A 14,869-nucleotide genomic window follows, 5' to 3' on the forward strand; every position below is an offset into this window, starting at 1 on the left:
TAGATGGGGTTGGCGGGGCCAGTCAGAGGTGGGATTTGCCGCTCTCCCAACTACTCAAAATTTCCGCTACCGGTTCTCCAGAACCTTATCCTTCCTTTCTTCCTTCCCATTGTCTTTCTTTCTTTCTTTCCTTCCTTCCTTCCTTCCTTCCTTGGTAGAAGAGAGCTGTTGAAGGCCAGGTAAGTTTGACACAAGTGTTTTCATTTCACTGCTAGCCCCCAAGCAACAAGCAGGTGAAGGGGCCATCCCTTTCAAACTCCTCACACCCCCTTAGACCCCTCTGAAATAAACAGCCTGCACTCCCTCCCCCCTCCCTCTCTCTCTTTCTCTCTCTCTATTGTGACAGGTTAGCACAGCAGGAAAAAGGAGGAAGGGGGAGGAAGCAGGAGAGAAAATAAAAAGGCTTTGGACTCCTTCGCAGCAACCAAATTATGCAGCCGGGCGAGTCAACCAACAAGGTCCCCATTCTGGATCACACAGGACAGAGAAAGGGCTTAACAAGAAATCTCTCCTGCTTGGCTTGAGGCGAAGTTCTTTGGCAGAGCGGGCAAAAATAAAAGCGCTTGAAGTAACATCCAAGAACTTCCAGACTTTGCAAAGTATCTGACCGTTGCCTGCATTTAAAAGCTGCTTGTTGGGAGAATGTGGGTTAAGTCTCTCTCTCTCTCTCTCTCTCTCCCTCCCTCTCTCTCTCTCTGCCTCCCTCTCTATCTCTCTGTATGTTGTGTGGGTGTGTTTTTAAATAACACACACAGAGCATGCCATTTAAACAGTAGAACAGCTTGGCTTCAGAAGTTGCAGGTGCTCCATTGCTGTTTTTTGTTTTTTTCACAAGAAGAGACTGGACAGCTGTCTGTCTGGAACAGTAGAGGACATCCTGGACATAAACTGTTTCAACTCCTACCCTCAAAACGACCGCTATGGAGTAAAGGTCTTCAAACATGGCAAGTTTAAGACTTGTGGACTTCCAACTCCCAGAATTCCTGAGCTAACATGACTGGAGGAGGAATTCTGGGAGTTGAAGTCCACAAGTCTTAAAGCTCTCAAGTTTGAAGACCCCTGTTATAGAGCCCTGCACACCAGAACAACTAGACACAAGGACAGTTTTTTTCCCGAAAGCCATCACTCTGTTAAACAACTACTTCCCTCAACACCGTCCAACTATTTACAAAGTCTGCACTACTATTACTATTAACCTTCTCCTCACTCCTTATCACCCAACATCTCCCACTTGTGACTGTATGACAGTAACTTTGCCGCTTGTATCCTTACGATTTATACTGACTGTTTCCTAGTATGATTTGATTGCTTATTGTACCCTGTGACTATTATTAAGTGTTGTACCTGATGATTCGCGACTCTTGATGAACGTATCTTTTCTTTTTATATACACTGAGAGCATTTGCACTAAAGACAAATTCCTTGTGTGTCCAATCACATGCGGCCAATAAAGAATTCTCCTGCTTCGGCAGGGTGGGCGGGCTAGATGACCTCTAAGGTCCCTTCCAACTCTTGTTATTCTGTATCCTGCAATCCTGGGGTGAGTGGCTATTGAACTGATCCAATTCTGTGGAAGGATCTCGTCAAAAGGATAGCCTCTGGGGTTATATCTCATAGGTAGTCTTACGGCCACAAATGAACCCCAAATTTGTGTTGCTGAGTGAAACATTTGTTAAGTGAATCTGGCCCCCGTTCTACAATCTTTCCTGTCTCAGCTGTTAAGTGAGCCACTGCAGCTGTTTAAATTAGGAACAAGGTTGTTAAACAGGCTTTGCTTGTTGGAAGGTCACAAAGGAGGTATTGTGTGACTCCGAGACACTGCGTCATAAATATGAATCACTTGCCAAGCGCCCAAATGTTCATCAGGTGACCCGGGAGATGTTGCAAGGGTTGTAAATGTGAAAAATGGTTGTGTCATTTTCTTTTTTCAGTGCCGTTGTAACTTCGAACAGCCACCGAACAAGCTGCTGTAAATCGAGGACATCTTGAATTTAAGCGGGTGTGGAAAAGGTGACACGGACAAGTTTACGGGAGACACAAGCATACGCACATTTTTTTAATAGCTACCTTGGTCGGAAAGTTGTCTTGGGCACAGAGGAACCGAGAGTGAGCTGAACCAGAGAGAGTGCAGGTTAGGATGGAATGAAACCTCAGCCCAGCCTTGCCAATCAATCAATCAATCAGAATAAAGCTGGAAGGGACATCGGAGGTCTTCTAGTCCAGCCCACTGTTCAAGCAGGAGAACCTATACCATCTCAGACAAGTGACCGTCCAGTCTCTTCTTAAAAACCACCAGTGACGGAGCAGCCACTGTTTCTAGTGGCAAGCTGTTCCACTGGTTCATTGTCCTCACTGTTTGGAAGTTTCTCCTTAATTCCTGGTTGCTTCTCTCCTTGATTAGTTTCCATCCATTGTTTCTCGTCTTGCTTTCAGGTGATTTGGAGAATAATTTGACCCCCTCCTCTTTGTGGCAGCCCCTCCAATCCTGGAATACTGCTATCATGTCCCCTCTAGTCTGTCTTTTCTCTAGACAAGCCAAACCCAAATCCTCCAACCGTTCTTCATACGTTTTGGCCTCCAGGCCTCTTACCAATTGTCCTCTTGTGGTGATCAGGGTGGATAATAAGCTTAATGAACTACACGATGGTCTAATGAAGTATATATGGTCCATCTGAAAGCACAGCTGCGTGGAAACGCAACAGCATGCCAGGGCAGACTGAAACCATCATGTGCCAAAGACTAGGAAATGATCAAAAAGGATGACGGATAGATGAAAATATCAAGAGTCAAGGACATGAACTTCCATGCTCAAGAAGAGAGTTTTTTTCTGTTTTCTAAACTGTAACGGTATTTTGTGACTTATAAACTGGATGGAAACCAGCTGGTCAAGTCCAGTACCCCGCCACCCCTGGATGTAAAACAGGTGAATGAGAGGGCTCACCAGAGTGGAAACCAAATAAATGATTGCTGTGTAGCTTTTCATCCATCATAAACACAACAGCTAATCTCAGTAAATGTTACAGGTGATTTAGCAATGAAATAAGGATGTTCCAAAAAGAAAGAAAGAAAGAAAGAAAAATTAACCAGAAAGAAAGAAAGAAAGAAAGAAAGAAAGAAAAACCGTCGATTCAATCTTAATATAAGGAAGGAAGGAAGGAAGGAAGGAAGGAAGGAAGGAAGGAAGGAAGGAAGGAAGGAAGGAAGGAAGGGTAGGCAGGCAGACAGGTAGGTAGGTAAAATAATGTATTTTACGGAGGGAGGGAGGAGAGGAGAAAGATGGATAGATGGACGGATGGAAGGAAAAGAGGAGAGTGGAAGAGACAGGAGAGAGGAAGAAGAGATGGATGGATGGATGGACGGAAGGTAGGATGGAAGGAGAGGAAGGAGAAAAGAGATGGATGGAAGGAAGGAAACAACCCATTTGATCATACATAAGAATCTCTAAAGCAATTGAAGCCTCTAGACAAAACAAGTGAACAATACAGAAAGGAAAGAAGATAACCTTGACAGGTGGACCAGATCTGTTACCAGAGTGACAAGGTGAAGAAGTACACGACTGAAGTCCAAAACACGAAGAAGGCATGAGCAAACACCGAGGCAGATACCCCTACCCTAATTAATATGAGTATAAGGGGGTGGGGGGGACTTCAAAGATTCTGCTTATTATAGCCAATATCAATAAAAGTGATTTTAGTCTTCGGATGGCGTTGATTTCTTGGCTTGGTCTACACAGTGGGGTGGGCAGAAACTATAAGACTTCTACAGGGGAGATTTCTTGAGGGTTGATGGTCAGGATACCTTCTAAGTTCCCAGCTCTGGGAAGAAGCACGATTAGAAGTTTAACCAAAGAGGTATTTTTTTCCATTGTGACCTACCTTTCGTTGCTGGAGGGGTGAACAGCTTCTCGGAACCTTCCGACGCCTGAAAGACACAACCAGAGAAAGAGGCTTGAGTATTTTTCCAATGGTCACGACAGAAGAAAAGGTTGAGACTGGTGGCTTTAGTTGCGCATCAAATCGGGAGGACAGGCAATATTATGACATTATAGAGGAAAGATGAAAAGAGAGAGAGAGAGAGAACTGGGAGAAGACGGAACAGCATTCAAAACCAAGGCTTAGAGAATGTGGGGAAGTCCTCGACTTAGGACAACGTTTTCCTGGTTAAGCGAGACAGTTGATAAGTAAATTCTGCCACGTTTCTGCTACCTTTCTTGCCACAGCTGTTAAGTGGATCCCTGCCGTTAGCAACAAGGCTGTTCCGTGAACCAGCCTTCCGCGTTGCTTGCCAGAAGGTCGTAAAACGGGATCACATGAGCCTGCAACCGTCATAAATATGAGTCAGTGGCCAAGCATCTGAATTTGAGCCCGGTGACGCTGCAATGGTTTTTGGAGTGGCGCGGTGGCCTTACAGGTAGAGCTCTCGCCTCACCAATCAGGAGGCTGTGAGTTCGATCCTAGGTAGAGGCAGGATAATTTCTCTCTCTGGGCGTAATGAGAATTTATCCGCTGAATAAAATTCCGCGTCGGCGACAGGAAGGGCATCCGGCCAGTAAGCACTCTGCTAGCTCCATTCAGTGGACCAAGCTCCGCTCCGCAAGGGATTATGGGGGTCTTTAAAAGAAGATGCTGCTGCTGCAATGGGTTTGCAAGTCTGAAAAAATGGCCCCAAGTCACCATTTTTCCAGTCCTGTGGTAACTTTGAACCACCACTAAACGAACTGTCATTAAATCGAGGACTGCCTGCACAGATCCTGCCTAAAACTTTTATCAGTCTTCTTAGAAACTGCAAGTGACGCATCGATCAAAGGTCCACAGCCATTTGGTTTTGTGAGGGACCTGCAGCCGATTATACCTGCTCTTGGCTAATCCGATTATTATGTAAAACGGTTTCCTCCTGTTTATATATCCAGGCTGCTTTTTTTTAAAAAAAAAAAACCTCATCCATGCTACGTTTCAGCCCTAGGAAGTTGTTAAGAAATCCAATTAACCTAAACCCTGTAAACAGACTTATGGTTAATCAGGGATATTCAGTTTCGGTCCAGAATGTCAATAACATACAGTCGAGAGAAGAAGAAGAAAAAAAAACCCAACCCATCTATCTGCGTAAGAGTTTCTCAGAAATCTAATTTATAAAGCTTGATTCCCCTATGCCAGTGGCGGCGAACCTTTCCGGCACTAAGTGCACAACGGAGCGCTGGAAACCCAAAGACCAACGGACCGATGTGTGCACGCCTGGTGTTTTTCGCCATTTGGGGGGCGGATTTCAGGCCATTTTGGGGGGCATTTTTGGACCATTTTTCAGGCCAAAACCGTCCTGAAAACGGCCTGAAAAATGGCCTGTGTTTTGGATGTTTTTCGGGCCATTTTCTGGGGCTCTGGTGCCCACAAAGACCAGAAGAGCAACTGGCACACGGTCCTATGCAAAGCAGAACATCCAAATGAGAAATAAAGCAGGAAATCGACTTTAATTGGGGGGAAGGAGGCGTGGAGGGCTGCCCTATTCTAGAAAAGGACCCCGTTGGTAGCCCTTGATGTACGACCACAACCGAGCCACCGAATTTATGTCGCTGAGCGAGTCAGACGTTAAGTGGGCTTTGCGGCCTTTCGTGCCATGTTTGTTAAGTGAATCCCTGCAGTTGTTAAGTTGGTAACACAGTTGCTAAGCGAATCCGGCTTCCCCCGTTGACTTTGCTCGACAAAAAGGGGAGGACCCGACCCCCAGGAACACTGCAACCGTCATAAATGTGAGTCGGATGTTTGAGCATCTGAATCACCTAGGACAATGGGGAGGCTGCAAACGGTCACAAGCGGGAAAAAGAAGTCATCAACAACACTTTTTTGTTTTCGGGGCTGCTGTAACTTTGGACGGTCACTAAACGAACGACTGTAAGTTGAGGACTGCCTGGAGCAGCATCGCCATCCGAAGGGAGTGTTGCAGAGCTGGTATTCAGCCGGTTCTATTGGTTCTGGAGAACAGGTAGCGGAAAATTTGAGTAGTTCAGAAGAACCGCCCAATACCGCCTCTGACTGGCCCCGCCCCCATCTCTTCTCTGCCTCCCATTGAGTCCCAGCTGATTGGCTGGGTCTCCTTTGGTTGTCCTGCCCAGGAGAACGGAGCTGGAAAGCAGGTTAGTGGGGTGGAGAGGGAATGGTGATTTTCCAGTATCCTTCCCTTGCCACGCCCACCAAGCCACGCCCACCAAGCCACGCCCACCAAGCCAGGCCACTCCCACCAAGCCACGCCCACAGAACCGATAGTAAACTTTTTTGAATCCCACCACGGGTCTATCCTCAGAGCTCGGAATGACTACAGTTCGACGTAGATTTATTTTGTCGCCCCAGAATTGCAGTCGAAATATCCACAAGGAGAGAAACGAGCTTCGCCATAAATAAACTAAACACGAGAAGCCAAACTTATGGCTAAACTGGGTTGGTTTCCCCTTCCCGACATCCCTGATTTTATTCCGGCCTCGCTGGCGTGTCATGATGGGCTTTATGAATGACTCTAGAGCGGAGGCATATTTCATAGGCAGAGGAAATGGGATAAACACTCGGAGAAATGTTAACCAGACAGGCTAACAGTTCTGGGCTGTGACCCAGGAGATTTGCAGGAATCAGGGGGGATGTTCTATTCTGGTTTTCCTTTGGCCTTTGGAACCGGATTTTCTTTTGCAAAAAGAGACAGAGAGAGAGACAGAGAGAGAGAGAGAGAGAGAGAGAGAGAGAGAAAGACCATCTGTCAGAGCCATTCTTCAGGGCAAGAGGTTGCACCTTCCGGGTGCGAAAACAAGGAACGTGAAAGAAGGGGAAGGACCCAAATTTGGAGCTTTGTTTTCCGTCGGGGTTATTATGATCTCCGCTCGCAGGGCAAAATAAAGCCCCCTCCGCCCGAAATGCTTTGGAGAGAGGGAAGGGCTCCTCGCTCGAGGTTATAAGGCTTCAATCACCTCTTGCGGAAGGAGTGAAAAAGGGAGGGCAGGCGGGCATTTCTCTGTGCCAAGATTTTGTTTCATGGCAGACCCTGCCGTGCCAGCTAACATATCAAACACTGTGCTTGGCAGGAGGGTTTCTCAGTATGCTGTAAAGTGGTGAATTTCAGATTTCTTTCCCTCCTTCTCTGTCCTTCCTTCCTTCTTTCCTTTCCTTTTCTTCTCTGTCCCTTCCTTCTTCCTTCTCTGCCCTTCCTTCCTTCTTCTGTCCTTCCTTCCTTTCTTTATCCTTCCTTCCTTCCTCCCTCCCTCCTTCACTGTCCTTCCCTCACTGTTTGTCCTTCCTTCAATGTCCTTCCCTCCTTCTCTGTCCTTCCTTCCTTTTCTTCTCTGCCCTTCCTTCCTCTTTCTCTGTCCTTCCTTCCTTCCTTCCTTCCTTCCTTCTTCTGTCCTTCCTTCCTTTCTTTATCCTTCCTCCCTCCCTCCCTCCTTCACTGTCCTTCCCTCACTGTTTGTCCTTCCTTCAATGTCCTTCCTTCCTTTTCTTCTCTGCCCTTCCTTCCTCTTTCTCTGTCCTTCCTTCCTTCCTTCCTTCCTTCTTCTGTCCTTCCTTCCTTTCTTTATCCTCCCTCCCTCCCTCCCTCCTTCACTGTCCTTCCCTCACTGTTTGTCCTTCCTTCAATGTCCTTCCCTCCTTCTCTGTCCTTCCTTCCTTTTCTTCTCTGCCCTTCCTTCCTCTTTCTCGGTCCTTCCTTCCTTCCTTCTTCTGTCCTTCCTTCCTTCCTTTATCCTTCCTCCCTCCCTCCTTCACTGTCCTTCCCTCACTGTTTGTCCTTCCTTCAATGTCCTTCCCTCCTTCTCTGCCCTTCCTTCAATCCTTCCTTCTTTCTCTGTCCTTCTTCCCTCCCTCCTTTGTTGTCCTTCCCTCACTGTCCTTCCTTCCTTCCTTCCTTCCTCCTTTCCTCCCTCCCTCCCTCCTGAAAAGCCCAGAATTCTACTTGATGAACCAAGGAGGAAAAACTGACTTGAATGGAGAGAGTCACAGATCAATACCAATAGCACTTAGACTTATGCATTGCTATGCGATGGCTTTCCAGCCCTTTCTAAGCGATTTACAGAATTAGCCTCTGCCCCCCCCAAAATCTGGGTCCTCATTTTACCCACCTCGGAAGGAGGGAAGGCTGAGTCAACCTCGAGCCGGTCAGGATCGAACTCCTGAAGTGAGCAGGGAGTAGCCCCAAGTACTGCATTCTAAGCACTGATCTAACCAATGATCTAGGGAGAATCCCACCTGGCTGCTTCCCTCTCATTTCTTTGGACCCCCCCATTACTTGCAGGAGTTTGTGTCACGGAACCGAGAAATGGGGTGCCCTCCATGCCCCGCCCTCTCAAGCTGCCTTGGCTCACCCCATCATCCTTTTCCTTCCACCCCTTTTCTCTCTGGCCGTGCAACCCGGTCAAACCAGACCCGCGGTGTTATTGGGCGCCCGGCATCTCTTCTCTTAGTAGGTTCGTCTACTACTGGAATTGCGCGATTGCTCGGTTCGTCGCGCCCGAATTAAAACAAGACCCCCCCCCCCACAATCTCGAGCTTTGGATCTTTTGAGGAAAGGATTTAAGGGGGATGAGCGAAAACTAAAAGGCCCACGAGCGAGAGAGGCTTTGTCGGCTAGCCACGAGCTAAACTGTGGCATTGGGAGGGGATTTGGCATTCCGCGGGAATATTAGCCGAGCGGTGAAAGCGACGCAGATAAAGCTGACCCCGAAAAATGATCATTATCAGCCCTGCGGAGAAAGCTTGAATGCCAGTAATGCGGAAGGATGCCTGTCGGATAATCGCTCTGCCGCGATTAAATAGGCATTGGAGACAGCAGCGCACGCTTCCATTACGGAGAAACCCAGATGGTGAGTCAAATCTTTCGCCAAAATCAAAGCTGCCTCTATCTGTGGGTCTCTGCGCCCGATCACAGCAGGCCAGCTCCACATTCACTCCAGTCATGGCGGGGTAAGGCTTTTCAGGCAACTGTGGCCAAATGAAGAAGCCCTTAATAGTTATCTTTAAAATACCTGTTTTAACTTTCAGGGTAGATACTGTAAATGCAAAAGCCTCAGCGTTGACCAGGACTATGAAGTGGGGCTATTAAAATACGTACTTCCCTGCCTCTGATACGCCGGTAGTAGAACATCCTAGTTGCATGCTGGTCACTTTCATCAGTCTACCTTTCCCAGGTGAAATCCAGCATGGCTCAAATTAATTGCTCAAGGTTTTTTCAGCAACCAGAACTGACAACCAATTATCCATTAAAAGAGAGAGAGAGAGAGAGAGAGAGAAATCTACGGTGTTTCGTTCAGCCTAAAAACATTTTAAGGAAAAACGGATGGGTGGAAGGATGGACTGACAGATAGACAAGGAGGGATGGGGAGATACAGCAAATGAACGGATGGATGGATGGATGAATAAATAGGTAGATGATGATAAATTAGATAGATAGATGATGATGATAGATAGAAAGATAGATAGATAGATAATGGCTGGATAACTTAGTTGGATAGCAATAGATGGATGGATGGATGGATGGAATGGTGGGTTGCTGGGTGAGTGGATAGATAGATAGATGATAGATAGATGGATGGATAATGGCTGGATAACCTAGTTGGATAGCAATAGATGGATGGATGGAATGGTGGGTGGTGGATAGATAGATAGATGAATAGATAAAGATAGGATAGGATAGAATAGAATAGGATACTTTCCCCTGTCCAGTCACATCTGACTCTAGGGAACCATGCTCAATTTCCCTTTCCTAGCCAAGCATTGTCTGAAGATGCTTTTGGGGTCATATGGCCGACATGATTATATGTCAAAGGGCACAGAGTGCTGTTCTTTCCCATTAAAGTGGTACCCATTTATCTACTTGCATTCACATGCTTTCAAACTGCTAGGTTGGCAGGAGACGAGGAGAGGACGGGAGCTTTTGAGTCTCGAGCTGACAAAAGACAATAGCAAAATGCTCCGGCACACAACAATTCAAGCCAAGGTTCTCATCTTTCCATTCGTTTTCTCTCTCTCACCCAAATGTGCTCCTTTCTCTAGTGCAACCCTCCTCACCCCAATGGATGCAGTCATGCGTTCACGCCCCGGGTCTCTGTTTTGGTGGAGCAAAGGAAGAGAGCTCAACCACTGGGGAAGGCAAACTGGGATTTGGCCTGTCGGAACAAACTCCTTCTGACGATGTTTGCCAGGAACCTGCATTTTATCATTGTAACGGCCTGCCAGACAAGACTTGGCAAAAGATGAAGAAGTGGCGGGCGGGGAGGAAGAATGGAAAAGGAGCCAACAGCGGGTCATTTCTCCTGCGATGGATGGATCAGGGTCCTTGCAGGGCAACTGTCAGTTTTAGTTCATATTTTTCACCCCCCTCTCACGGACGAGGCCACCTAATTCTTCAGCTGCTCCAATTCCCACTAAGCCAACAAAAACACAGCCAGTGATGTGCCCTGGAATGCTGCCTGTATCAGTTGGGTCTAGGGCCGGTCTAGGGTAGGTCTCCAAACTTGGCAACTTTCAGACCTGCGGACTTCCAACTCCCCAGAATTCCCCCGGCTGCAGGGGTGGGATTCTACTGGTTTGAACCGGTTCGGGCGAACTGGATGTTAAATTTGCATCTGGTTTCCCCGAACTGGTATTTGAACCAACCAGCTGGGCCCACCCAGCCCTCTCCAAGTCTCTCCATGCGGTCCATTTTTGATGCAGAGTTGGTACGGAGGCTCAGGGAGGGGGGAAAAACGGGAGTTCCGGAAGTACCGGAAGTCTGGAAATGGGCCTGTTTCTGGCTTCCGGAGGGCCTACAGAGCCTGGGGGAGTCCTCTTCATCCTCCCAGAGGCCCAAGGGAAGCCGCCGGACTCTTGGGAAGGCCAAAAACAGCCCCTCCCGGAAGTACCATCAGACCACACCCACCCAGCAACTGGGCAGTGAATCCCACCCCTGCCCGGCTGTCAGCTTAGTTGGCTGAGGAATCCTGGGAGTTGGAAGTCCACAAGTCTTAAAAGTTGCCAGGTTTGGAAGCCTCTGGTCTAGGGCACCAGGCTAGAAAAGCGGGAGACCATGAGTTCAAGTCCCACCTCAGCCAGGAAGAACATGATGGGATGGTCTGGGAGTTGAGTCATGGCAACTGGAGTTCTTTTCTTGTTTTGGTTTGAAAGATTTCACGTCTTTATCCAAGTAACTTCCTTTTTAAATTTTTTATTTTATTTTTTAATATAATTCCATCTTCAATCGAACAGTGTACACACACACACAAACACGTATCTGCCTACCTATCTATCTCAATATCTTTATATCAATCATCTATCTACATCTTCTATCTACCTATTGCACTATCACTCTACCTATCTACTTACCTACCCACCTACCTACGTATCTACCTACCTACCTATTTCAATATCTCTATATCAATCATCTATCTATATCTTCTATCTATCGCTCTATCTATCGCTCTATCACCTACCTGTCTACCATCTACCTATCTATCTCCAATTTCCTCGGTGGTTGTGTCTTTTCTACTCCATTACTCCCATGTACTTTTGGCAGTCTCCGAGGCTTATCTAGGCCATCTCCCAGGGTGGACAGGCGAGCAGCTGTTGCGACTTATCACAGGCTGCCTGTCCACCGAGTTTACAAATTAACACCCTATCGAGGCTGCCCGAGAACTGATGAATCACAAAAAGGCGGCGGGAGAGGGGACTTTTATCTCTGCTAGCTGAGGAAGAAATTTCTCTGGGGGGTTAGAGATGGTTTACAAAAGGAAGGCAGGGCAGGGGGAACGGCCAAGTCAAAGAAACCCTAGCAAAGATAAGAAGAGAGAAGGAGGCAGCCAGGAAGAAGAATGTGGAGTAAAGGACAAGGCAAGGAAGGTTGTTGACAGCTAACAAATGATAATTAACAATCTGGACCTCACGATGCTAACCTTCTCTTCCAAACCAGTTGTCTGACACTTTGGCCCCTGGGATGATAAATATTTGGCATACTGAAGAGCCTGAGATGAACAAAACAGTTCTACTTTAGCAAATCCGCTTCTTCCTCCCCCGTTTCCTTTCCCAACAAAGGACGCATACTAATGCCGAGAAGCTTACAAAAAGAGGACACCTTTGATTAAACCAATGATTGGCTCTGAATAGTCCTTTCATCTTTTTAAGGATGCTTTTGCCAAGTGCTTCTTTGTGAGCGGATGCAGGTTATGTCCTTGCTGTAACAAAACAACAGAGTTGGAAGAGAGTGAGTTGGAGGTCTTGCAATCCAACCCCCGTGTGCTCCAGCAGGAGTCTGTACATCGTTTCAGACAGATGGTTCTCCAATCTCTTCTTAAAAGCCTCCAGTGTTGGAGCATTCACAACTTACGGAGCCAAGTTGTTCCACTGATTAATTGTTCTTTAGGTTCTTTGTGAACATACAGAATGTTCTTGTGAAAAACCCTGTCTTCAACCTGATCTCTTGATGATCTCCCCAATTCATAGTCCTTAATCAACTCTGCTGGCCAAGGGAACTGGAATCGTCCTCTAACAGATTTAAAGAGCTTCAGAATTGGAGAAAGTTGCTGTGTGGATAGAATAGTAGTTTTTTTTTTGTAGCGTAGATAGAATAGCGGTTGAAGGATTGGTCTAGATCCAGGAAGACTATGGATCAAGCCAACCAAGAGCTACTGAAACTACAGGGTGAGTCGGCATCAATTTGGTTGACTGGTGGTGGATGTGGATCAATCCCAAGAAATCAATTTTCAGCTCCTAAAGATGTCATCTAAATCTAGCAGCTATTTGATTTCTCTTTCTATTTTTCTAAGCGCGAGGTCCTTGCTACCCACTTATAATTACTGATGATATTACCTAGTTGGGTCATGAAACGTCTACAAGAAAACAACCAAGTTCAGAGAGCACCAAGGACCCCACAGCCCTCCTCATCTTCCTCCATCACCACCACCACCTTCTCCCCTCCCTCCTAGCACTGACGATGTTACCTAATACGGTCTTGAAACATCTGCAAGAAAACCACCAAGTTCAGAGGGCACCAAGGACCCCAGAGTCCTCCTCCCTCCACACCTCCCTCTCTCTTAGCACTGATGCTGTTACCTAGTTGGGTCATGAAATGTCTGCAGGAGGTTCACCCCAGCCCCACCCGGCCCACCACGGGTGCCTCCGACACACATCATGTTGAGCTGACCACATTTACCCTGCCCCGTGCCTACATCCAGACCCCTGAGGCCAAACACAACATGGATGTGGCCCACAATGAAATTGAATTTGCACTAGACTAAACTGGATCCCCAGCTCCTAAGAAGAAACTGAACCAAACACTGGAGATTTCATTTCGCTAACCACTGCGAAACATTTATGTACGAAGCGGGCTATCACTCCACAAAGGCTCGTTCGCCTGATAACGCCCATCATTACGTCTGTAAGGCGTCCCCAACCTCTTCCTATTTTCGCCATTGTAGCCTGTGGCCAACCGGTTTATAGTGGTTTCTCCAAGCAAGATCTGTCAGAGTATATTCATTAACTGGCAGGGACATGGTTAACAAAATAAGCATGGCAACAGACCAGCCAATGGGAACTGACAGCCTGGGTGTGGTTTGGCTCCGGTGTGCTTTCCTGAGAAGCGAAAGAGAAACTGACTTGCTTGCCATCTAAATGGAAAGTAATCTATTGTGAGTCCTCTTGAGCAGCTGCTTGTTTTTGTGTTATGTTACACTGAAAGAATCTATACTTGGTATTGTAAACTTTACTCAGGTTAATATGTTGATAAAGAAGTTAATGATCCTGCTGAATCAGTCTCTGTGTTTTCTGGACTTGAATTTCTGCTGCAAACTCTAACAAGGCCTACCTTCCAGAAAGGCAGGGAAATAAAATGGAGAAGACGGGAAATGCTGGTAGTCATTGCTGCTAATGCCCAAGAGGAGCCTAATACAGTAGAACCTCAGGTCGCAACCGTAATCCATCCCAGGAAGCACGATCGTCTGCGCATGGGCCTACAGTTCTGCGCGTGCGTGAAAGGTGAAATTTCCGCAGCTGTACTGATCTGCTTGCAACCAGAAGAAACAATTTCCCCAAATTGTTGGTCATCACCTGGTTTGGTCGCAAACACGAGCGTTTGCAACCCGAGGTTCTACTGTATGGGTAGTCCTCAATTTACTATGGTTCATTTAGTGACTGTTCAAAGTTACAACGGCACTGGAAAAAAAATGACATGACCATTTTCCCCCACGACTGCTGGAGCATTCTCCGTGGTTGCGTGATCAACGTTCGGACGCTTGGCCGCTGTCTCGTATTTATGATGGTTGCAGTGTCTAGGGCAGTCAGGTGATCCGCTTTTGCGACCTTCTGACCAGCCAAGTCAACGGGGAAGCCGGATTCGCTTAACAACTGTGTTTCTTAACAATGGCAGTGATTCGCTTAACAACTGTGGCAAGAAAAAATAATGAAACGGGGCGAAATTCACTTAACACATGTGTTTCCCTTAGCAACCAAAAAAACTGGGCTCAACTGTGGCCATAAGTCGAGGACCCCTGTAATTCGTTCAAGAAATCCTCGGCCAACGAGACTGCTAGCTACACATGGTTCCTCTGGATCTTGGCGTCCTTGAGCCTGAACTCTTAAAAATGCCTGTTTGGCCTTGTCGTGTTTGGTCTAGTCGCCCTCCAAACAACCCTGCAATCTGTCAAGCAATTATGAATAACACTTTGCCGACAAAAAGTGTGGAGGGTTTATTTACTTTCAGATGGTAATAACACAATGAATCAGACTTCTGGCTGTAGTCCCACTGTTTCCCAAACTGGGTCTCTCTCTCTCTCTCTGTTTCTCTCCCTCTCCTCTTTCAATCTCTCTCTCTCTCTCTTTCCTCTCTCTCTCTCTTTCCTCTCCCCCCTCTCAATCTTTCTCTCTCCTCTCTC

General features: G+C 47.0%; 1 protein-coding gene across 20 annotated transcripts in view; it reads right to left on the reverse strand.

Moving 5' to 3' along the window:
• FBRSL1 (fibrosin like 1) overlaps positions 1–14,869 on the reverse strand; it is a 497,698-nt gene that overhangs the window by 63,860 nt on the left and 418,969 nt on the right. For all 20 annotated transcript variants that reach the window (XM_087913419.1, XM_087913410.1, XM_087913415.1 and 17 more), the window contains one exon: positions 3,876–3,921. In XM_087913419.1, coding sequence (XP_087769545.1) covers positions 3,876–3,921 — 46 coding nt within the window. The remainder of the gene's footprint in view (positions 1–3,875; positions 3,922–14,869) is intronic.

Source organism: Pseudonaja textilis, chromosome 15, assembly GCF_049901715.1.
Source record: "Pseudonaja textilis isolate UNSWEBS1 chromosome 15, rPseTex1.2, whole genome shotgun sequence".
Lineage (NCBI taxonomy): Eukaryota > Metazoa > Chordata > Lepidosauria > Squamata > Elapidae > Pseudonaja > Pseudonaja textilis.